The 25,831-nt window shown below is 39.7% G+C and overlaps 1 protein-coding gene and 1 pseudogene across 1 annotated transcript in view; both read left to right on the top strand.

Moving 5' to 3' along the window:
• LOC113060112 (syndecan-2-B-like) overlaps positions 1–15,295 on the top strand; it is a 31,321-nt gene extending 16,026 nt beyond the window's left edge. The window contains exons 2-5 of the mRNA XM_026228949.1: positions 9,862–9,973; positions 11,926–12,086; positions 12,410–12,542; positions 13,475–15,295. Coding sequence (XP_026084734.1) covers positions 9,862–9,973; positions 11,926–12,086; positions 12,410–12,542; positions 13,475–13,638 — 570 coding nt within the window. The 3' untranslated portion in view covers positions 13,639–15,295. The remainder of the gene's footprint in view (positions 1–9,861; positions 9,974–11,925; positions 12,087–12,409; positions 12,543–13,474) is intronic.
• Positions 15,296–19,733: 4,438 nt separating this feature from the next.
• LOC113059506 (carboxypeptidase Q-like) overlaps positions 19,734–25,831 on the top strand; it is a 48,936-nt pseudogene continuing 42,838 nt past the window's right edge.

Raw genomic sequence — 25,831 nt, 5'->3', positions numbered from 1 at the left:
CAGTGGGTAAAACCTTTAAAGAGGACATCGGATGGACACTTTCCACTTGTTGGTATGATTCATATTTTGTTTAAAATTCCTCTGTGGTCATGTAAAACAACACCCTTTTTACCTTGTCAAAAACACCTCTGATCACAGCGAACCGTTTCGGTGCATGTCTCTTTAAATGCTAATGAGCTCTGCTCTCCCCAAGACTGATTTCTTCTTGAGGTGCAGCTGGATCATGAACATCCTTGATTTTAAACTTCTTAGTCGGTGGTCATGGGCAGGGCTTGTGCAATATGATGTCATATTACTCAGAAAATCAAAACGGTTTGATAATTGAGATTAAAGAGAAAGCAGTGAATGGATTTTTATCATTGTAGTGTGGTTGTGTTCACACACTGCTAATTCAAAGTGAATTTTGCATCTGATGTCCCCTTTAAGTATATTTTCAGCTAAGTAGCTATTACAGACTGCAATATGCAACATACAGGTTAAATGCAACCTCATGGGTCAGTCTCGAAGTATTATACTATATGTCAGTTCAAAGGGAAGCAGACTGAGGTCAAACTGGATTTAGCTTTGTGTCCACAGGTAATCCACTCTGTACCTCTGATCAGAGAGAACCAGAGCAGATGAAGGCTCTGTCTGTGTTTTCCACCAGGAAAGCATCATTGTGCAATAGGTGTCAGTCTGAACTAGGAAAGCACACCACATTTTCCTGCAGCTGGAGCGGAGCAGCAGACTATGTGAAATTACACAGCCAGACCTCAGGGGCATGGAGAGGAATTTCAAAGGAAACACAGCAGTATGCTTCATATTGAGATTACATTAAGGGAACCGAATGCAGTCGGGAATGTGTAAAGGGGCCGTTCAGAGTGTAATAATCATATTAGACTGGCAGTGTGAGCTTCAGCTTTACCAGCAGTTAAAAAAAAATCCTGCTTTGTCTTGTGTATTCAGTGTCTTCGATTCAGTCTCTGAACTGTTTTTTTTTTTTTGCTGTATCTTCTTTGCTTATTGCTTAAGCCTATTAGACCCTATAGCCAGTGCTCTTTTATGTTAGACAGTGTATGTGCATTCCCGACTCACTGATTTCATTTATTTTTATGATAAATAAGACCACCATAATGTACACAATATACCCTGCTTTAAGCAAACACACTTAACCCCTCGAAAATGTTAGTTCAGGCAGGGTTGCCAACTCTCACGCATCTGCCGTGACACTCACACTTTCAGCATCAATCTCACACTGAAGTCCAAGCGTGAGTGTCAAGCCAGATGCGTGAGAGTTGGCAACCCTGCCTGAACTAACATTTTTAGGTTGTAAAATTTCATGTAGTGTGACTACAAATTGAATCCATTTATAAATAATAAAACTATTTTTAATATAAAAAATATACACACACAGACACATGCTCAAACAGAAAGACAAACAGAAAGAGCTGCTTTTCAGTCCAGACTGAGTCTGTCTATGGATATACCACCCATTTTACAAGAGGTTGTTGACTTGAGAGAAAATAGCTGCATTTACAATCACTAGCTCAGTTTACCATATTTGTGTATTTTGCCCTGTGTCTCTTGTGGTAAGAGTGTGAGGGAAGCCTGACTAGACTTAATTAATCCGGTTTTTCACAGGGTGTGGAAACAGACAGAGCCATCTGGAGGACTGCCACTAGCATTTAGCTTCAATCACTGTCATTCTCCATGTGAAGGGCAAATGAAATCATATTAAAATCATATTAAATTACAATATAGATTTAGACCTTTTAATGCTGGCACGGACAGCATTCTAATTTCTTGGCCTCTATGCTTCCTGTCTTTGAATCATTCACCTCAATTTCAGTCAGCAGTAAATGTTTTCCTTTTACGTACTTTAGACCTCTGCTTGCCAAATCCAGCATATGTGTCAGTACTTTCTCTCTGCTTTCAACTCTGTGACTTGGCAGCTGCGTACAGCTGGCAGTACACTGTGTGTAACATACGAGTTGGTGACGGTGTGCTGAGAGAGAGAGACACAGTGTGCTTGGCTGCTTGGCAAGCCTGTTTGAGTGAGAAGAGTGAGTTGGTTGCGGGTTTCAGAGTTTCCTGTCCAGCTGTATCATTGGCACGGGCTGAAAGAGAGGGACTCAGAACCTTCGCACAATACAGCACTTGTGTAGCAGTCCGGGAACTCAGGAATGCGGCTCTCGCCTTCATATGGCTTACAGGAGTTTGTTTTGGAATGAGAGATATTATCCAACACACTCTTAACCTCACTCGCTCACTCCTTCTCTTTTCCTCACTTATGTCTCTCTCACTCTTTCATGGCTGTCTTCAAAGTAAAGAAAATACAGTGACTTCAGCCTGGAATCTGAGATCTGACTGCTCCACCTGCAGTAGTGTCTTTCAGTTCGTGACTTTTTAGTCCCTTCATCCCTTGAGCAATTTTGACTGAAGCTGTTCCGAGCATTCCCATGCTATTAAATGCCAGGAATTTCTAGAGACCTTCCTAAATCACGTTACCCATTCATTAAACCAGTTTTTGTTAAACTCAGGGGTGTGAATATCGCAGGGATCAAAATAGTTCTCGCTGGAAGATGGATTAGGCAACAGAGACCCTTACTTGATATGATAGAAAAATGAGAAAAAAAATTATGCTGGAACTATTTTAGGATTTGATATGGTGGTTGAGTTTGACCTTTAAAGAATATAAATATGCTATCATTATGAATCAAATTTTGCTCTGGCAATTACTTTCGTACCATCTATACAGTTATTGTATTGTTAACACTTAAGTATAGGGACCAATTCTCACTATTTACTAGTTATGCCTATTATTAATATATTGGCTGTTTATTAGCACTTACAATATAAAGCACATATTCTGCATGACCATATTCTACATCCCTAATCCTATCCAAGACCTAAATTAAAAACAATCTAAACTACAACTATTCATAAGCAGCAAATTAAGGAGTTTATCCAAGGCAAAAGTCATAGTTAATGGTTTGTTAATAGCAAGAACTGGACCTTAAAATAAAGTGTGACCTTTGTATTTAGATATTTGTGTTTGATAAAATAGGCAGTAGTCATAATATGATGGAAGTAATAATGTTCCATATTGTTGTGTATATTCAGCTGAAAAATATTTTTTTAAATAAAGGCTCCAAAAGTAATTCTAAAGTTTTTCACATAGATGATTTTTTTGTTGAAGAACATTTTAATAATCTAAAGAACCTTTTCCACTATGAAGAACTTGCAATGGAAAGGTTTCCTAGATATTATATTTTCTTCATGGAACAATAGATGCCATTAAAGAGTGAGGGACTCGGTTCTATGAACATATAGGTCAACCAATAATAAACGTCTCTAGGTTACGTATGTAACCCTAGTTCCTCGAGGGAACGAGATGCTGCGTCGAAGCACTACGGGGAACGCGTTAAGCGAGAGTGACTCTAAATATCATATCTAATCTGTTTTATAGAAGAGCGTGACATCACGGGCGGGGTGACGTAAGCGACCAGGAAGCTATAAAGGCACGAGCCACGCAGCTAGCGTCAGCTTTGAGAACCAGCAAGCGCTGGCAGGGGTGCCGGGGGTATGGCCTTGAGACGCAGCGTCTCGTTCCCTTGAGGAACTAGGGTTACATACGTAACCTAGAGACGTTCCTCCTCAGGAACTCGAGCTGCGTCGAAGCGCTATGGGGAACGATGTACGCACGCTGCCAGACTACCAAATCCCTGCCTAGTGTGTATCCGAGGAGCACAGCTTAGGACGAGAGAACCGAAGCGCCTGGAGTGACTGGCATATCTAGGCCATAGAATTTTGCATATGTGGAGGGCGTGGACCACCCCGAAGCGTTGCAGATGTCCAGCATGGACACACCTGCTAGGAAGTCCTAGGAGGCCGCCATATCTCAAGTAGAGAACAGCGGGGGAAGAACAGTGGACTAGGTGGCGTTGATAGTCTCAACTATCCAACGACTTTATTCTGCTTAGATGCAGGAAAACCCCTTTTGGGGAGACCATAGCATACTAGCAATTGGTCTGATTTTCTCCACAGGGCAGCTCTGTGGACATATGCGTCCAGTGCTAGAACTGGACGCATACAATTTAGCTTCTCTTGGTCAGGCTCCTGAAAGGGAGGAGGGCAGAAGGCCTGCAGTACTACAGGTTGTGGTGTGAGGGAACCTTAGGAACATATCACTCTCGAGGGTCTATGAACACTTTGGTCATTCCAGGTGCAAAATCAAGATAGGTAGGGGCCACTGAGAGGGCTAAATCTCCTACTCTCCTCAGAGAGGTAATAGCCAATAGAAAGGCGCTTTTAAGGGTCAGATGTCTGTCTGAGATATGTTGAATCGACCATACTCGGCCCAGCCAGAACGGGGCTACTAACAACAGAAGGACCCCATCCCAGCGTACTCTCGCCAGAACTCCCGGGAGCAGAGCAATAGGAGGAAAGGTGTACAGACAAAGCCTCAGCCAGGTCTGTACCACAGCGTCCAGTCCCAGAGGAGCTGGATGAACTAGAGAGAACTAAAGGGGACATCGTGTTGTCTCTTGAGTCACAAAGAGATCTACTTGAGCTCTGCCAAAAATTCTCCATATCTGCTCCACCACCTCGGGGTGGTGGAATATATACTGCTCTTAATGAGAGGAGTTTGCCCTGGGACCACACAAGGATCTGGTGAGCCAGCTTGTAAAAGGGGCGCGAACGCAGACCTCCCTGGTGGTTGATATAAGACACAACCAATGTGTTGTCGGTGCGCACCAACACATGGTGACCCCTTAGGTCTGTGAGGAAGAGCTTCAGTGCAAGATAAACTGCTAGCATCTCTAGACAATTGATATGCCATGTCAGATGGCAACCACTCTACAGACCACGGGCAGGGTGGCCACTCATGACCGCACATCAACCAGTGAGGGATGCATCCATCGCTAGTATTACATGGTGACAAGGAGCTCCCAGCACCGGGCCCTGATTCAAGAACCAAGGTTTCTTCCACATTTCCAAGGCACGGAGGCAGTGCCGCGTGACTTCATAGTTCAAAGTGGATTGCCCCTCGGGGAAAATCCCTTGGTCTGGAGTCACCACTGTAGGGGTCTCATGTACAGCAGGGCAAGAGGTATCATGTTGGACGCAGCTGCCATCAGACCCAACAATCTCTGAAATTATTTGACAGTGAGTGACTGGCCTTCTTTGACTCTCTTGACTGAGATGAGGATTGACTCGATACTAGGGACAGAGATGCCTGCATCGCAGTTGAATACCATATTACGCCTAAATAGGTGGTTCTCTGAACTGGAGAAAGTACACTCTTCTTGAGCCGCAACCTGCTCTGGCTGAGCTCAAATCAACCAATCGTCGATATAATTGAGAATGCGGATGCCCTGCATGCACAGAGAAACCAAAGCCACATATACGCATTTCTTGAACGTGCGGGGTGAGAGTACAAGGCCGAAGGGAAGTACTCGATATTTGTAAGCTTCGTCCCGATGGCGAACATCAGAAACTTCCTGTGTTGTGGAAGGATGGATATGTGGAAGTATGCATCTTTGTGATCTATTGTAACAAACCAGTCCTCGGATCTGATTTAAGTTACAATATGCATGATCGTGCATTTTGAACTTCAGTTTCATAACTGATCGATTTAGGACCCGCAGATCTATGATCGGATGTAACCCCCCATCCTTCTTTGGAACTATAAAATACCGGCTGTAGAACCCGGACTCCATGTCTTGAGGAGGGACCACCTCAATGGCCTCCTCCCCTAATAGGGTTTTCACTTCTTGTTCCATAACCAGAGCCTGCTTGGGGCTGACTAACGTAACCCCGTTGAATCTCGGCGGTGGAGAGCCGAACTGAATACAGTAGCATTTTTCTACTGTGCGCAGGACTCTTTGAGATACATTTGGCAGTAGTTTCCATGCTGCTAAGTAATCTACTAAGGGAATCAGTCTCTCGAGACTGACCTCTGGTGTAAGAGGCCCCTGATGGGGCCACGAGCATCTCAGCTCTGCTGAGGACATTGCTCGCTGGAGGCCGCTGCGCCCTGGAACTCTGGCAGGGTTGGCAGACTGGCCCCCAGGGTGGGCAATGTTCCGTAGTGCGGTGTATGCTGCTCTACCCCAGTAGGGGCCACCCTCTGCAGTCGTGACCGAAATTCGAAATTCCACCCTCTGCAGTCGTGACCGGAATGCGAAATTCCTCAGAATTAATGCAGTTAACCAATCGGACTAGTAAAGACGGTCTGGTTCTGGTAAGATTCACATCAAATTAAATTAAAATGATGTAATACACACGTTGCCTCGGCAGCACGCGAGCTGCTTAGTCACACAAACAGTATTAATCTCCTCTGAGATAAGTAGCTGCAGCTGCTAGTTCACAGAGGGGGAAGGAACCGCTGCGCGTGCTTCCGAACCTCGAGAACCAACTCTAGATCTAGGGAACACGGGTGGAGATAGGCAGAGCCATCTTCAACCCATCCCCAGATATGCGAGAAGCACAGTCAGCCCCCTTATTTTTCCCGAGAGCTGACTGCGTGAGCTGCACTCCTCATTAATGCTGCTTGTTATAAAGTTAGGCATAATATGCTTGTGAAACTGATGCTTGTGCAACTGTTGTCTGTGCAACTGATGTTTATGCAGCTTATGTTTGTGCAACTGCGAGCTCATCGATGCCCTCCATTTCAATCTCCTCGGAGAAAGAAAGGCGGTGCGTCACGGCCGTCACTCAGGGGGAAGGACCGCAACACTCGGGCTTCCGAACTTGGAGATCGGGCAGATCTGGCGGGTGAGGTATGAGATAGGGACGCGCCCGTCTCCATACCCTCCAGAAGATCCATCTGTGAACCCAGCGAATGCAGGCGCTGCTCTGCCTAGGCGAAAGCGGGGCCGACACCGCGAGGAACGTGGGCGAAGACTCCCTCTCGAAAAGAGTCCTCCGGGATTGAAGCGTCCACAATGGCTTTTTTTAGTGGGGATATAGCGTTTAGCTTCATAAACTGTACTCAAATTCGCGATCGTCTCAGAGTCAGTCCGCAATAATTTTATATAAAAAAGCAGTCAGACTGCTCTCCTCTCCGTCTTTCAGCGCGCTCTTCAATACACATACCGCATCGTAGCAGTGCGAGCAGACTCAAACAGAAACGGAGGACACAAGGTGTGCGTTTATCTATTTATTGTTAGAATATCTGTATCTGTCCAGTTCTTTGTCATAAATACAGTTTACAAAAGGTCACGTGGGAGCAATCGGTTTCTCATCGCTGTTCACCACTCACATCACACCACAGCTGTTTCCTCTAGCGAAAATCTAGCCTTTAACATAAGAACGCATACTTTAACCACACTTATTTAAATATACTTAATCTAATTATACGTACTTTATACATACACTGATGTGCAAAAATCTTAATCTTAGGCAGTCTGTTGTCAGACTGCTTGTGCATTCAACAATCTCACTAGATTATTATTAAAATTAATGGCAAAATAAATACAGAAGAAACATTATGTGTGCTTTTCTATTAAACAATGACCCAGATCATGAAATACATTTATTAGCCTTAGAGTAAGGGAAGCTTGGGAAATGAGAGCATCCAAGGAGTGTGTGAATGCTATGGATTTATTTTAAATATTTTTTATGTTCTTTAATGTTATCCTTTTTAGGCTTTTTTTTATTTATTTATTTTTATAGAAGTATTGATTCAGGCACCGTTTAGGCACCGGTACCATTTTAAAAGTATTGAAATGGCACCGGTATCATATAAAACCCATATACAACCCAATCGATACCCAACCCTTCGACAGAATATATAAATACAGATAAATAAATGTAAACCACTTAACTTAATGATTGTTATTGGGATGTGAAAAGGTTTTCAAGCAAATTCTGAAGACAATCACCTATTGCACCTTTAAGGTACATCAACAGAAGTAGTTAAGAAGTAGGTAAGATCGGGTAAAATTGCTCCTAAAGGGATAGTTCACCAAAAAATTAAAATTTGGCCATCTTTTGCTCATCCTCATGTCATATAAAAAGCAGACTTTCTTTATTCTGTGGAATTAAAGGAAAATATTTTGAGAAATGTAAGTTTTTCTTGTCCATTCAATCAAAGTCAATGGGGTCCAATGCTGCTTTGTTCTCTGCGTTCTTTTGAGTGAATTAACTGGATCAGGTAGAAATAGCTCCTTATGGACTGTTCGGACTGACATCAAAGCACATTAAAATCCACTGTTAGTGCAACCTGTCTGCTAAAAAAAAAAAAAAAAAAAAAAAAAAAAATATATATATATATATATATATATATAAACTCTTTCCTGGACAAAAGCATTGTGATCATTATATATTTGCAGATATGTATAAAGCTCACATGAATTTGTTCTAGATCACTGAGATGAAATTATGACATTGCGTTGCTTTTGGAGTCTGTCTGAAACCAATTTGCTTAGAAACCTTCATACAAAACACGGGTTGTTTAGTCATTGGCTGTCTCAACAGCTGCCTTAGCTTTCACACACAGCCCTTACGTCACTCAAGTTCAGTTATTGTAAGCTGTCGAGGTTAAACAGGGTTTTTGTATCCCGTCTTCCTGTGTGTTCTCTTTCACAGTGAGCGATGATGCCTAATGAAAGCCTATGCTTTGTCAGGAGACTATGAAAAATGTGAAGAGTCAAACAGAGGCTGATGTATGTTTGAGATGTCCTAAACGGTACCCACGGCTGATCACAGGCTCTGGCTCTTCTATGGCTTTATTTAGTCTCCCATTGGCTTTCAAGTCCCGTTTAATCTCCCCCTCAGTGCCTCTGAAAACAACACCCGCTCCAGCCTCCTGTTATTGTACAGGCTTTGAATTCAACCTCTTCGTTCTTTCTGGGTTTTTATCCTGCATGAGTAACCGCTATAAATTTGAACCTTATCACCTGAGTGCCATTATTTATCATCCGGGTGAATAAGAGGATTCGGATTACACACAAAAGTGCTTGGAGTATTATCCAATCTCATTGTCGGATCCATTGGCGCTTTTGTCGACTTTAATCAAGTACACACACATACAGACAATATCCGTGCTTCAATTCATTGTTTGCCTTCTACAATATAAGAAATACAATCTCACATAGGTGCACAAAGTGTGGCCCGCTGTTAATGTGACTAGTCCTGTTGGTAGTGATTTGTGATTTGCTGAAGGTTTAATATGGATGGAAAAGTTCAGAGAAGGCTGAGCTCGATCGAGTGTGAATGGTGATGTCTGTGGTAGATGACAAGGTCACTGGAGGATGTGATACCAACACGGAAAAATAAAGGGTCATAGGTTTTGGAAATATTCAGTGGTCCATTGGCCATCTCTCGACAACAATGATTGCCTCTTGCATTTGTTTGCTAGACCGTGTCTGTCCATTTGCACCCCCTCAACCTTAGAGTATTACTTCAGAATGATAAACCTTTTGTAACCTCCACAATGTGTAGAGAAATGACAGATGCTGACTTTTAGATTGGTTTTTAGTGCTGTTTTAGTGGGTCAGAGAGCTTCCAGAGAGTTTTCTCCTGAGGAAGAGAATCAAACATTACTTTCCTTTGAGGTTGTTTCCAAGGAAACAGAAGTGGGAGGAACCTTGGGCAGGCGTTTTTGTTGTTTATGTCTTCAGCGTAAAGCAAATTCAGACAAGATTTTCTTCTGTGTTGTTTAGAAATGGGAAAAAATAAGTTTTTATTTGATATGTTAATGGTACTTGAGTGGTGTGCCTCTGGTGTAACTGTGAAGATTTCTTTGAGATCATTTCATATGTATGTGAATGACTGAACATTTTTCTTTCAAGCAAGCTCATTAGATTTTCAGATACTTTTGTGATTAAATTGGACGTTTTGGCTCTGAATGTTTTGCTTGTGTTTCCTGTGCAGGTACTGGTCTCTGGTCAGTCTCCTGTCCTAAATGATGACATCTATTTGGATGACCAGCAGTCTGGTGACTATCCTTTAGATGATGATGACTTCACTTCTGGTTCAGGATCTGGTAAGGATTGATTGTACTGTATTACTCCCAATGATTCTAAAATAGTCAATTTTATTACTATTTTGAGGCATCTCCTTATCTCAAGAGACTACGATTATGATATTATGATTATTATTTAACAAACCCCTAACATTGGGGTGGAAATGGTCTCTACAAACAACTTAGTCTTAAATTGACTGGCAAAGCAGCCCAGATCATCAGACATACAAAAACCATGGACCATGTCAGCCTATGGCCTTGTGTTTCTCCTCAAAATCCAACACTTTGAAGACAAAATGGCACTAATGCAGGGTAGTAGTCTGCTTTGGACCCTTCTGAAACCTAAAATGACCAATGCAATATCATTAATAAAAAAAGACTCACTGGACACTAGCATGCAACCGCCAACACCTCAAGTCCACAAATACACACTAAATGTACCATTTGTAACAGGGCTATCGAAACCCATGGAATGGCTATTTTAACTTGGTCAGGTAAGTAGCCATCTGTAGGCAATCCAATCAAAACCTTAGCAATAATTGCATAGAAATGTCCTGGCAACCACCCAAAACACACCTGCATTGTGCCAGTGAGAAACACTTCATTAAAAAAAAATCAGATTAGATGTAATTAGAGTATTAATGTTTATTATATCATTATTAAAGACAAATTGCTATTACGATGCTACTAAAGCTGCAATTCGGTACATTTTCTCAGTCATCTTACTAGTGTAGCATTGAGTTATGGACTAGAAGTTATGGACTTCTAGGAGAGCACCTCATCACCTCATTACCTATTAAGTTATGGACTATAAAATCATTAAATAATATTTCTAATCAACCCACAGAGCCAGTGTTGTTGTGTCTAAAGGTTGTGTGATGTCTTGTTGATAGAAGGGCTGCTAGGTGGTTGCTAGACAATGTTGCCCACCCTGTGAGCAGACAGATGTTTCACCTGGAGTCAAACGCGCTCAGCCAAGACCACCATGGTCACTCAGCAGATGTCTGCTCCATACAGAAACTCTGCATTATTAATAAGTCATTTCTCTACCTCTTACTGCTGTACCACAGTGCCTTGTACCTGGCACAATTGCAGTGCAAAATGGAGAGAATGGTTGAAATATTTATAAATGTTATATATTTCAGCTGTCTCTCCTGGAAACACTTTAAGCACAATTGTGCTGATCTTGCATTCCCATTCTGCATGGTTAAATTTATGCAGAACTGAAATTCCAAGAAAGAGAGAAGTTTGGAGCATTGAAACTAAGGCTCAGGCCATTATAGTCCCATCAGACCATAACGTCATAGATGTGCAAAATCTCATATTTTCAAAATAGACTTACAAATGACTAGTTGCATAATGATCTCAAGAGAACCCTGTATGATCAGGCTGGTTTCAGGTTTACTAGACATGTTGCTAGAGGCCATTCAAACAGAATGCATTTTTGCATTTAAAAAAGAGAGATGCAAGGTGTTGAAATGAAAATAGAGCATTATCTAGAGTTCTTCTTTTTTTATATACCGTTTTTAATGTGATCGCTACAAAATATGCAAAGTGCAACCACAGTGCCCAAACATGTTCATCTGGTGCATGTAAAATCAGACCAGAGGAGCAAGTCTACTTCACATGTACTGTACACTTCAAGGCCACTCAATATACCACAATGCAGTTTGATTGTGGTCGTCACCGTATATTGCGTTTTATTTACTCCCGTCGCAAACATCTCATCTCAACTCTGATATATGAATTATTTTTTAAACATTTAAAACAGTCCTAGCATATATGTATACAGAATGCTTCATTAAAAAGATGAAGTGGAATATAGCTGTAGTAAATTAAGTAAAAGATTCCAATAACTCACTCATAAATAGTGCCCCCCCCCCCCAAAAAAAATAATAATAACTGTAATAAGGAAAACTTTATTTTGTTTAATTCTCATCTCATTTTTTTTTATTTTGCACGCATCTCTTTAGGTTCTAGTGACACGGATGATGATGAAGACACTTCCACGATAATTGTGCGGTACCCAGAAATCAAAGCAGGGTCCACTCAGGAGCCCGTCTACAGCAGCAGCCCCAGCTTGGAGTCCTCCATCAGCATAGACACATTCATTGATTCAGACTTCGGACCAGAGGTGCGATTGCTCGTCCATTTCAGTCATAAAGATTCTGACACTATCAAAGCTTCTGCTGACTTCCACTGCTCCAAAACCTGCACAGCCTGCAATACTATGACAACTTGTGATAATTTTGAATATTGTCCCTTTTTGACGCTTAAACTGACCTGCTGTCCCTTACAGTTTTACTGAACATCACTGTTATGTTGAATCCTTCAGTCTTGTTATTGAATCTCTTCACTTTTTCCGACACTATCTACAAGCTGAACAGTTTTTTTTAAGTGTCAGCAGTTTGGATGTTGAGCTGTCTTTTTCTCTCTGCCTCTCTCACTGTTTATTAGATCTCTGTCTATCAGACAGAAAAGCCTCAGGTCACTGTTGAAGCCACCAGCTCACCGAGTGCTGTACAAGATGCTGACCCGCTTCATGAGGTTCGCACAGAAAATCTCTTCCAAAGGACGGAAGTGTTGGCAGGTATGTTTGAAATGAACAACATGTAAGAGTGATTCTTCAATTAGGGGAACTTTTTAGTTGCATATTAAGATAAAAACAAATGCTTTAAAAATGTAATAATAAAAATTTTCACAATTATTATAGTTTTAATTGATCTCATTTTATGGACTATTTAAATGCTAATTTGCTATAAGGTCTCAGTTTTGGACTAATCCTCAGTCCAGACCTTCTAAAATATAAAAAAAATCAAGAAAATTCTGATTTGTACATTTGTCTTAGACCTTAAAACAATTAAGTTTTAATATTAAGTATTTTTTAATATATATATTTAGTATTTATTTGTAGAATTTTACCATAAAAAAAAAATCATGCCATGCATTTTAAAGAATAATTGTTATTTTTTTTCCAAAATAAGTTTTCTTTTGGTTATGATGGAAATGAGAAGTGATGAGTTCATATTTCTGCAAAAGCAGCAGAGTGCCAGTTTAAAAACTTGAAATATAATAAACTGAAACATTTCTCAAAATTACCATTTATAAATATTGACCAATTTGGTAAATAACTAGTTTATTTATTTTTAACGTACCGCTAGTTGTCTTGTTGTGTTAGAATGTTCAAAGCTTATCCATGATTTAGTATTATTGATATTATTAATTGTCATAAAGAATAATAGATTAGAATAGAACAGTATAATATAGATCAAATAGATTTTTCACCTCTGAAGTAATCAAAAGTACCTCTGATTGTAGTATCACCCCAAACCATTCAGCCATTTTTAATAACTTATGTAAGCTGACAAACCATTGTTGTCTGTGTGTGTCACATTTCACTGCTATTTTGATTCATTTGATTTGCTTCTGTGAGTTTTTGTTGAAGCATTTGAATATGATGTGTACTTGAATATGACTTTACAATAGACATTTTTTGACATGGTGTCTTTTTTCTTGGTGCAGCTGTTATAGCCGGCGGAGTGATTGGCTTCCTGTTTGCCATCTTCCTCATCCTCCTTCTGGTTTACCGTATGAGAAAGAAGGACGAAGGGAGCTACGACCTTGGAGAGCGCAAGCCTCCTAGCTCTGCCTACCAGAAGGCTCAGAGTAAAGAGTTCTACGCCTGAATGACCAATCATTGCCAACAGTAACATTTTTATGACAACCAACTCCTCTAGAAGAGTTATGGTGGATCTGTAGCACATCAAGGGGGACACATTTTTATGGGGGAACCTTTACTTATTTGAAAATGTAACATAAAGTCATTTTGCTTCAGAACGCCAACCGGGGCTTGTACAGTATTTTCTTTTTTTGGAATCAAAAACATCAAAGATTGTTTCTCTATGGTTTTTGAAAACAGTTGTCAGTGGATGAAGGTAAATCATTGCTCACAGGTTTTAGTCATTGACTAGTTTGTAACAGTAGAGGTACGTTTTATTAAAGAACAAGACAAATCCAAGGTTTAAATCCTGGGTTAAATCTGATACCTTTAATTTCCCACTGATTACATTTCAGTAACTTATCTCAGTGTGGACTTTATCAGTAACTTCATTTTCATCTCATCATTTTTGTAAAGGGTTTTTTCTCTCCCTTTGATTGTGCCATTATGTTCTTTAGTCGAAATTAATGTTTGTATTTCCATCTGGCTGATATCAAATCATTTAAAGATCACATTGTTTTAGAATGTTTAAATGTATTTTGTTATATCATGTTTCTAATGTAGTCAGTTCAGTGTTAAGTCCCTGAAAGTTCAAATTCTACTTTGCCTGAAGCCAAGAACACATTGTGCTATACTTGTGCTCGTTTATTTTCTCTCTTTTCAGGTCAAACACTCATGCAGGTTAAAGGCTCTTAGTAAAATCAGTTGTACTTGAATGCACTTGGCTAAAAGTCTGCAGCATCACAATTCATAGAACTGCAGTAATTTACTTAAATTATGAAAGTTACTTAAACCATGATATAAGTTTGTTTTGCACAAAACAGCTGATCAAGGTCAAGAATGTTTTGTTTGTTGAAACTATTCCCATTTACCCAATGCTTGAAAAAAAAAGAAAGAAAGAAATGTCATTAGAATAAGATATGGATTTTCAGTCTTCATTATTAATAATAAGAGTCAAAGAATTAATCTTCTATGACAGGTTAACATCATTTACCCAGTAAAAGTCATCAGTATTACTGATTTTACGCCCACACTGTTCTCAGTCAGCACATTTTCAACGTTCACTGTTGACTGGAACCCTAATGAAGACCATTTTTCTTTATTTCATAATATTATCCCTCATGCGGAAGCAGCTTTTGCAAAGATTTCTCCCATTGTTCTGACTCAAGCATATTCTGCTGCATGTCTCTGACTTTCCAAAGACTCAAACATTGTTGTTAACACAGAAGGTGATTAATAATGTGAATCACATCTGCTCATTTTTACTCTTCTTTTCATGTGCATTTACAGTGTTTCTTTGAAAGACCTGACCATTTAGAGTCAATGACATCCCTGTATATGTTAAAATACAATAATTTATAGAATATAATTATTTATATACTACATATTATATATAATATGTTTGTTTAAAAAAATAATCTTTGAAAATGTATATTCACAAATGTTTTAGAAACCCTTGAAGTGCCTATACTGTTCTGAAACAGTTCTACAGGAATTTGAGGACATTTGAGCATCGGAATGATGTTAACATTTGGAACTGGAGAAATGTGATGAGTGGTAATGTCACAAACAAACAAACAAACAAACAAAAAAAACACTACTGAATAAACATTTTCTCAATGGTATTTTAATTACCTTTCTTGTGCATTGACCTGGATTCAGCCTGTACACTACTCTTTGGAGAAATGCTCAACTGCCGCTGTGTGTGTGTGTGTGTGTGTGTGTGTGGGCATGTTTTTGTGACATATCAGGACACAACTTTGTATAATGACATGGGTATGACACAGGTATTACAAGGAGAGGGTGACTTATGAGGACATAACCCATGTCCCCATTTTTCAAAACGCTTATAAATCATTCAAAATGAGTTTTTTTTTTAAGAAAGTAAAACTGCACAAAGTTTCCTGTGAGGGTTAGGGGTAGGGTTGGTGAAGGGCCATAGAATATACAGTTTCTACATTATAAAAACCATTATGCCTATGGGATGTCCCCACTTTTCACAAAAACAAACGTGTGTGTTTGTGTGTGTGTGCGTGTGTGTGTGTGTTTATACATATATATATATGCGCATACCAAGTGGCTCTCTTTGGACCATCAAACACACTTTGGGATTTGTCACTAGATGTTAAAGCTCTGACAGGAAAATTTATTAAATGCTCAAGTTGCCACAAAGGATGCTTCCAAAGGAATCTCACACTTCGTAGACACAACACCTGTCCACAGTATAACTGTTCTAGAAAATCTAAGCAGAAACATAGTCACTACCTGTCAAAATTAACATGTTTTTATTCTTAAATTGACTTAAAGACTAATTCACCATGGGTTTTAAAGTTGTAACATCAAACCAAACTATTGGGAGGAATTTTTTGTAAATCAATATTTATCCATAAATTTATCAATAAATATCTGCAAATAATGTTCATAGCCTACAGTATATGCACACATTCACTCTGAATCCTATGTCTAATCTAAAGGCTTTGTAAAGGCCACATCACATTTAATAATAAATTACATGAATTTCTTAAATGATAGCGAAATTTGACTTAAAATGTTGAGTAGTTTATGTAACTGTCATTCTCTTAGGCCATCTCTGTTGTAAAACTGTTGTCAAACAGGCTATAATGCCTACATGTTTAGCAATAGAACAAATAGTTTAATTTGATTGGACATCTCAGTAATTTTGAACGCTGTTACTAGATGCTATATAATAACAATAATAATAATAATAATAATAAAAGTAAATCTAAGGGGAATTCCTGTGTATTTTTTATGTTTTTAATATGGTTAACAGATTTTTTGATCTATATAAATGACATACAGTAATAAACAGTTTTTAACTGTGTTTTAACATAGATGTAGGTGACTTGATATTGACACTTGATTGTAGATAGAGTGTCAAAAGTAAATTTTAGAGATAGGTGGCAGTAATGCACCTATAAGTCTGCGATCTGCCATAAAGCAAGAAGAAGAAGAAGACACCTCAAGCATGAGTAGCCAGACCTTCAGGCTGAAAGTCTGGAATTCATGGCAGCTTTTATTGGCCAAGGCTTGACCGACATGTCCAACAACCAATCACAGTTCGTTTCGCTCATTGTCACTTTTCGCGGCATGGAAATGTCACCACAATAACAGATCAGTGAGCAAAACTCTCAGACGTTATTTTAAAGATTATATGCCACAAACGTTAAGTATTTCACATACTTTTGAAAATCCAGCATTTAGTTGATCCTGATAAGCGCTGTTCATCACAATTATAAACATGACGGCTTTCTACTTTCGTGAGGGGGTTTGGTGGTATGATATCTTTGTTTCCAGGCGGAACATTAAAGAATGCGACACACACATCTCGCGGAAATTCTATAGAATTCAACCAATCCAATAACGACTTCGAGATTCCTGAAGTGTCCCATATGCATCAGACATTTAGCCAACGGTCTGTGGGCATGGCATCTGAGGCTGAGACTACCACACGCGCCTGCTGCTGAGAACACGTACAACAGGACGTGCTCTGGAGAGTTTTAACAGTTCAGACATCAGAGGTAAAAAAAACCCTGATATAAATACTGTTCAGTTTCTTGCACAGACCAAATGTTTTGTGTCTTTGCACATCAATGTATCATCACAAGCTGCAGGGTTTAATTTGGTTTTGTTTGTGTATGTTATTTGTTTTGTTATATTGTATGTTTTAGCCATGTTTCCCAACCACTTACATTATAAGACTCATAGATTGCAATGGTTTGATCTTAAAATCTTGGTTTGTGTTCAACTGAAAAAGTCAAGTCAAGTCACCTTTATTTATATAGTGCTTTATACAAAATACATTGCGTCAAAGCAACTGAACAACATTCATTAGGAAAACAGTGTGTCAATAATGCAAAATGACAGTTAAAGGCAGTTCATCATTGAATTCAGTCATGTCATCTCTGTTCAGTTTAAAAAGTGTCAGTGCATTCATTTGCAATCAAGTCAACGATATCGCTGTGGATGAAGTGACCCCAACTAAGCAAGCCAAAAAAAAAAAATAACAACAAAAAACAAAGTTACCTACATCTATTATGTCCTGGGGGGTAAGCAAATAAACATTACATTTTTGGGTGAACTATCCCTTAGCGTTTTGGTGTTAACATGGTTTCTACAAAACAAAACCAGAAATGTAGGGGTTATGACGTCATTGGCAGGCAACACAATTACACTTTGTACACCATAGATAAATATACGAAGATGTCTCATTAGCGACTTAGTCTTGTTTCTATGGGCTGCTATACATAAGCCGTACGCTATATTGTCATGTTCAACTTGACGTCATTCACCATAGTAATCACTGAATATTCTAAAGATGCCACAATCCTGCACAGAACAGCTCAATGGCTCTGTGAGAACCTACAGTATGGTGAATGACGTCAAGTTGACCATTCCAAGATGGCAGCCACATACTGTACGTGCCTGTAGCAGTCAAATGGAGCATCTATACATATATGTGACCCTGGAGTAAAAAAAACAGTCAAAAGGGTACTTTTTTCAAAATTGAGATTTATACATCATCTGAAAGCTATATTTTATATATTTTATTGTCCTACCTTATTAGGATAACCCCATAAATAATATACCCCAGTAACTCAAGATACAGTCACATACAGTCCGTTTCACTAGTTAAAATTGCGTATTTCCCTCAATTTAAACAATCTTCGAAACATTTGGGTTAATGTAAGTACACAAGTCAGCGACACAAGTGGTTTTTGGATATTTTAATAAAAATATCTTACATGTTGTGCCTTTAATATGAAAACAACCAGGAAAAAACAACCTTGAAAAGTTGAAAACATAATAATTTATGACCAGTTGAACCATATAGCCTACTATATAAAGCCATTTCAGAAATTTGCTTTATATAAATTTTACAATTATTTTTTCATATTTAACTCATTAAATTATATTGTATTGATAAATAAGCAAATATTCTTTTAAAAGACTACTGCCAATAAAAGCAGTGGTTGAAACTCCATTAATCAGGTGCTGCTGACTCTTCTTATCCTTTGCTGTCTTCTACAGTGTGACTCTAGGCCTCACAGTTATGACAGTAAATTGCTTTCCAAAGAGAAATCCAAAGAGAATTCTAAGTACTCTGACTTCGCTCAACAGATCATAAACCTAGCAGCAGTACATGGAAAGGCTTAGAATTGTTCCTACTAGAGGCTGGCTGAGTTCACTGACACTATTGGAAACAGAGTCAGTGGCTCTAAGCACATAGACCTGCCATTAAATACATGTACAATGCCCTTACAATGCCTGTTTATCTTGTAAATAGCCTTTTAAATACATGCTCCCACACATACTGTATCACTGCCACTGTGAACTAAAGGCTACTGGCTATTTAAATAGAAGTTTGAATAGAAAATAGTGTCAAAGCAGAAAATTAAAATAAATGTAGAACAATTATTATTATTATTATTATTTTAAAGTTTGGGATAATTACGTTTTTTTTTTTTTTTAATTAGCCTGTTATGCTCACCAATTAAGGTTCCATTTATTTAATCAAACATACAATAAAACAGTAATATTGTGAATTATTAGTTTTCTATTTTACTGTAACTATATACTATATATATTTTACTATATACTATAACTTTCAAATGTAAGTTATTCCTATGATGGCAAAGCTGAATTTTCAGCAGGAAATCATTCTAATTTGCGGATTTTGTGCTCAGAAAACTTTATTATCAATGTTGGAAACAGTTGTGCTGCTTAAATAAGATTAAAATATAAAGTGTATAAGAAATAAATACTTCTTTCAGTAAGGATGATTTACATTGATACAAAGTGATGGTATCAATGAAAACAAATCTGATACATTTATATTTCAAATATATTGTATTATTTTGAACTTTCTATTTATCAATGAACTCTGAAAAAGAAATGTGTCATGGTTTCCATTAAAACATTAAGCTGAAAAAACTCTCTAATTCAGCTTTTTCATTATAGGAATAAAATACATACTGATTATTCCAGACTTCTGACCAGTATATTTGTTATATAATAAGCATATTTCTGTGTTTTTAACCCACTTATGGTGGTGTTTTCAGTCCCCACACTGGTTGGCAGTGGTACCAACCCGGAGTGCCTTAGATCCCCATGCCTGCATCACTGTTGAGGATGTCCAGATGATGGCCAGAATGGCCCGCAGGGGCCAGAGGATTGAGGTGTGTCTTACTATAGGAGCCCAAACACTGCCAGGTGTTGACTCATACAACACTGGCTGAAATCACGGAGAGTGAGCATCCTAAACAGGTAGGGGACATTAAATGTGCTTTATTGTACTGATATCATAAAACACACAATGCTTTTAAAGACTCCCTTGCAATTATTACTAATAGCTTGCAACTGGCTGTTGACTTATGTGCTCTTGTAAATCCCGTACAGCTTGTTTTATTCAGCCAAAAACAGAAGTTGTTTTACAAGTGGAGCTAGTTATTTATTTTGGTGAAAGCTAATGAAGGCAACTTGTATTTATTTATTTATTTATTGTGGAATTACATGCACTAATGAATAATGTGCAGTAAGGCCAGGATGTATATATAAATTAAACAGGGTTCTGATTCATTTTGCATTTCTGCACACACACACACACACACACACACAAGGTAAAAAAAAAGTGAAATCATTTACAAGGTATACATTTAGTCAGTTCTTGGATTCCCTGGGAATCAAACCCATGACCTTGGAGTTATTAGCTTTGTTCTCTACTTTTTGAGCTGTAGTAAAACAGCCTTACTGAGAAATAATTGCAAGGATTATTTGTATTTACAGTATATGCACAGAAGAAAAAAAAAAAAAAAAACTTATAATATACATTTTTTTTTAAGGTAAACATGTTTTCTTGAGGTTAGTAATCTGCATAAAACATGACCAAACTATATACTGTTACATTCATTGACTTTCTGTTTCCTTATTTGGTCATTTTCCTGTTCTTTTTTGGTTAATTGATTAATCCCCACCTGTCTCCATTCACCTGATTTCTCCCCTCGTGCTTAAATACCCTGTCTTCTGAGTTCCTCCTGGTCTGTGATTCGTTTATAGTGAGTTAGTATTGTGATGTAGTATTGTATCTCCTTGTATAGTTATGTTGGATGTGCCCTCATTCTCCCGTGATCATTAAAAGTACCCTTTAGTACAGTATATCCTCTCCTTCGTGTGCCTTCATTCACACACCAGCAGCCCGTAACAGAATCACGGACCCAACAGTTTATTTAGCTGTGTTTTTCTTTCTTTTTGTTTTGTTTTCTTCCCCTTCCCGGAATGGCCTTACCAGCAGTTCAACTCCTGTCCCTGGAGCAACTGGACCATTTGCTGGAAGACCACACTAGGGACTTTCTCGATCTGCACGCCTGCCAGCGAATGGTCCCAGAGAGGATTTTGCCGCTTTCGTGGAGTGGGTGCTGGAGAAAAATGGATCTTTGTTTACCATCTGCATCGCTGAAGAGGATATCTCCAGCCCCACTCCCAAACCAGAGACCAGCCAGCCGCCATCCCGCTGCAGGGAGATACAGCTAGAGCCCGCCGCAGAGCCTGAGCCTGTCACTGTCGGGGAGCAAGGACTCGAGAGCGTGACTGACCAGGTGTGTGAGCTGGCAACACCGTGCCTCATGGGATTACTGGTGGAGATCGAGGGTGTGGAGGAAAGCCCTGCCCACACTCCTGCGACTGAGGGTGAGCTGCATTTGGTTTCTGTTAATATGGAGGGATTAATGGACCTTATAGACTCTCCTGTTTCTCCGCTGGTTCCGTCCAGTCCTGAACCTCCTGTGTTCCCTCCCAGCCTCCCTCTCCCACCTCCTCCTAGACCAGTCAGTTCCTCTGCTCCATTTCTGCTGGTTCCGCCGAGCCCTGAATCTCCTGTTTCTCCGCTGGCTCTGTCCAGCCCTGTTCCTCCTTTGTTTCCTCCCGGACTCCCTCTCTCATCTCCTCCTAAACCAGCCAGTATCTCGACCTCATCTCCGCTGGCGCCAGTCAATCCCACAGCTCACCCTCAGTCAACGCTTTAATAATCAAAACTTCCTAATCATCGGGAAGAAGGAGGCGGGAACCGGCGCACAATCAAATGAAACTTTAATAATCACAAAATAAACAAAACAGCTCATCAGCCCCTCACGGACGACTGATGCGCGCAAATAAAAAGCAAAACATAAACTAAAAGCCCAGGCCTGGTCCTCTCTCGTCCTTCACTATCGTCGCTCCAGTTTTATATCCTTCCATCTCCTACGTGGGACTCGAGACCGGCGGTGGGTCGCAGGTGTCGCTGATTTCCCAATCATTCCGCTGGCCTCACTCCTTGTTCCCACGTCCCTCGGCCCCGCCCCACTTGTCACAAACGTCATCTGGGCACTTCCAGTCTCCAGTTCCACCTTGGCGTGTGGATTCCCTGTCTCCACCTCCAGCCTCCGAGGCCTGGACTCCACCTCGGTCCTGCGACCCTGCGGCTCCGCCTTGGCACCCTGTTCCCTCATCTTCACCGTGGCCCGTCATCCCACCTGCTCCACCGCGCTCCCTCATCCCTCCGGCTCCACCTTGGTCAGTCGTCGACCATCCGCCGCTTGGGACTACACTCCAATGGCTTCACCTCGTCATACCATCCCTCTGGCTCCACCTCCGTCCTCAGTCGCTCCGACTCCACAGTGGGCTTCCGGAGCTCCGCTTCCGCCTTGGTTGCCAGTGCTTTCAACACTGCCTTGGACCTCGAGACCCTCTGCGTCACCCGGGCTCTGTGGCTGGTCCATCTTCGGCTCCTCACCCACCAGTGCAGTCTCCGTCAGTCAGCCCCCTGGTGTCGTCGGCTCCTCCTCCACCATGGCTCCTCACGCCGTCGACTCCATCCTGGCTGGTCTCTGGAGCACCATCTAGCTCTTCCTGCTCTGGTCTCCTCCCTGGTTCCTCCCTCCTACTCCACCCTGGGCCCTCTCCATTGCCTGCCCCACACCCGCCTCCAGAACCCCCACCCTCCCTCCGCTGGTATTCATCTTTCGGTGTGAGGATGCACCGTTCCGGGAGGGCTGTTACATTCATTGACTTTGTTTCCTTATTTGGTCATTTTACTTGTTCTTGTTTGGTTAATAGATTAATCCCCACCTGTCTCCATTCATCCGATTTCTCCCCTCATGCTTAAATACCCTGTCTTTTGAGTTCCTCCTGGACCGTGATTGATGTATAGTGAGTTAGTATTGTGATGTAGTATAGTATCTCCTTGTATAGTTTTGGTGGATGTGCCCTTATTCTCCCACGATCATTAAAAGTACCCCTTAATATATCCTCTCCTTTGTGCACCTTCATTCACACACCAGCAGCCGTAACATCCATATATGTTTTTTTTTTCCTTTCATCACTCTCAACACTTTCAGCTCTTGATGAGATCACACACAGCAAGAAGCTCAATTAGTGCCATGCTTGCCATTCTCAAAACCAGTCTGAACACCATAAACTCCTTTTATACAGACCTCTCATTAGCCTGTGTGTATCTGCATATGAACCTCACACATTTTCACACACTGTATAAAATCCAACCTGTAACAAAATGTATAAATGGTGTACTGCTTTTAGTATTACATTTTTATATTTGGACTAAAAAGTATTGTATGAAAGAAGGATATTTTAGGGAAAATATTTGTACACCCAGATCAGTGAATGAGACCCACTTAACAAAGCTATTTTGGTGAAAGCTTGCAGTTTATCAAATAACTAACGTGTTTTCAGAACGTTTTTAAATGCTGTGTCATATGCAAAAGACAAACAAGTGCATGAGTCAGACATATCCGTCTAGTGCAACAGAAAAGTAAGTTAAACGGACAGTTAAATGCAAAAACATGTTCTGTGTAAACTACCCCTTAGAATTCTTCAAGGGCTGATTGACACTGACCACACAGGGTCAGACTGAGATGAATGTGATTGTCTCAAATGTCTTAAAACCTAATGTGCTACCACTGCTGCCCTCCTGACATAAAGGTTGTTCCAAAGATAGGAATAATTATGATGCTTCCAGAGATACCTCGCCTTGGCCAAATCCTTGAATTGTGTCCTTTGTGGAGAATGCCATTGACATAACACCCAGTTCAAAAAGAAAATACATCCAAGATGACTGACAAAGTGAAAAAGATGCCAGTTAGAGATGTATTTCATATTCAGTACTAAAAATCATCTGTAAAAATAGTTCATGTAGCTGCTGCATAATGAGACGGCAAGAGGTTTCACGTCGGTTAGAATGATGTCTAGGTAGACAGTAGACCATGAAGCAGTTCTCTAGGTTATGGAACAGAACCGTTATCTGTGTGGTCTCCTCTGCCGATTCCCTACAGCCACGATGAGTCATTTAGTGGTCATTCTATAGTTTGTTTGCACTGCTGCTCTGCAGGACATGAGGGAAACAATCATGCTTGTGTTTATGGAAAGGAATCTGTTAGAGAGGAGTCAGAGGTATAAGGTATCTACAGCCTTAGCCCCAATTTCTCAGCTGCCCAGCTAACACTGTAGCCCCGTTAACTGATCATCATACATCTGTCCAGCATCCACTGCCAACTTATATCTAATTAGAGACTTGTTAGGGAAAGTTTTTTGCTCCTATTAGTGTGCTGCCCTCTCTGTCAGTTCCACAGCAATGTGTTATATTTTAAGCACTCGTCCCTGTTAATATTGTCTGTGGGAGGTGGTGAAAGATTCAGTGCGATTAAGTGTGAAGGGAAAAAGAACCATCTTGCAGCCTTAAATTTTAATGGAAGTGTTCAGCTCGAGTGGTCTGTTATCCCTCACACTCAGAGGCATGACCACAGCCACGTGAGAATGAGAGAGAGAGAGAGAGAGAGAGAGAGAGAGAGATAATGAAATTTGAGGACCTAATGCTCAGACAGAAACTGATATTTAATTGTTTTCTAGAAGTTCATTCATCAGGGGAATCTCCCAAAGCTGGTCAAGAACATGTCGGGATCGTATTACAACCCAAAATCTAATAAAAAAGAAAAAAAAGGAATTGATAAATTATGTTTTAATTAACAAAAATAAAGTCTGAGATTAATGCTTTTCATAGCAGTATAGTAATTATTATTCAAGTTAAGGTATATTCATATGGTCGCCAAGTCATGCATTTATTTGATTTGAAGACATATATTTAAAAGGAGCAATTCTGTTAAAGATTAATTGCTACCTGTTTAAATATGTATTTTTCCCCTCTGATGGCAAAGCTTTATTTCTTTAGTCCACAGCATTACACAATCTTTAAGAAATCATTTTAATACGCTGATTTGATTCTCAAGAACCCTTTCTTATTATCACAGTTGAAAATGGTTGGGCTGCTTAATGTAGTGTGGAAACTGTGATAAAATATGAGTTTTGCAGGATTCTTTTATGAACAGAATCTTAGAAAGAACAGCATTTGTAGTATAGATCATTTTAATGCCTTTCATGTCGTTAATGAAATAAAATCATCAATTCATCATTGTGATCCCAAATTTTAATTGAATGGAGTGTGTGTGTGTATGTGTGTGTGTGTGTGTGTGTGTATATATATATATATATATATATATATATATATATATATAATGCTGTAGCCTGTTACAGTAATGATCATTTAATGAGAATCACTAACCAAGGGGTGAAATCTGACATTTCTGTGAGATTCATTCAATGAAATGAGAACAAGATGTTCTGTACTTTCTCATTCATGTACAGAAGTCCTCAGAAAGCTGGTTTGTTCCTCTTTCGTCCTCTGAACTCCTCCATGATCTCAGCAGGACAGAATGCTGTAAGACTGCTGACTAAATGGGATTCTAGTGCCTCATTTGGTTTTTCAATTATATAATAACTTGACTAAGAGAAAACAGGTCTGTAACCTTGGAAAAGTGGTGAAGCTAGTCTTGTAAGCTTCCTCATACTATATGCCAAATATATGACAGAATATGAATTTAGGAAGTAGCTTAAGATCCTCATGTTGAGCAAGTAGCATCCTTCTTTCGTGAATTCTCTTTTCCATGTAATACAAAAAAAACCTTTTTCTCTCTAGTGCTGCAAAAGTTAATTGAGGTTACTTTAGGTGAAATGGTCAATGTTGTTCTGAATTGGCATTTGTTTAGCATTGTTGTTCTAATAATTTGTCATTAGAGATGAGACTTTCATTCTGTTCTATC

The sequence above is a fragment of the Carassius auratus genome, chromosome 41, assembly GCF_003368295.1.
Source record: "Carassius auratus strain Wakin chromosome 41, ASM336829v1, whole genome shotgun sequence".
Taxonomy (NCBI): Eukaryota; Metazoa; Chordata; class Actinopteri; order Cypriniformes; family Cyprinidae; genus Carassius; species Carassius auratus.
This window is presented reverse-complemented; position numbering and strand designations above follow the sequence as displayed.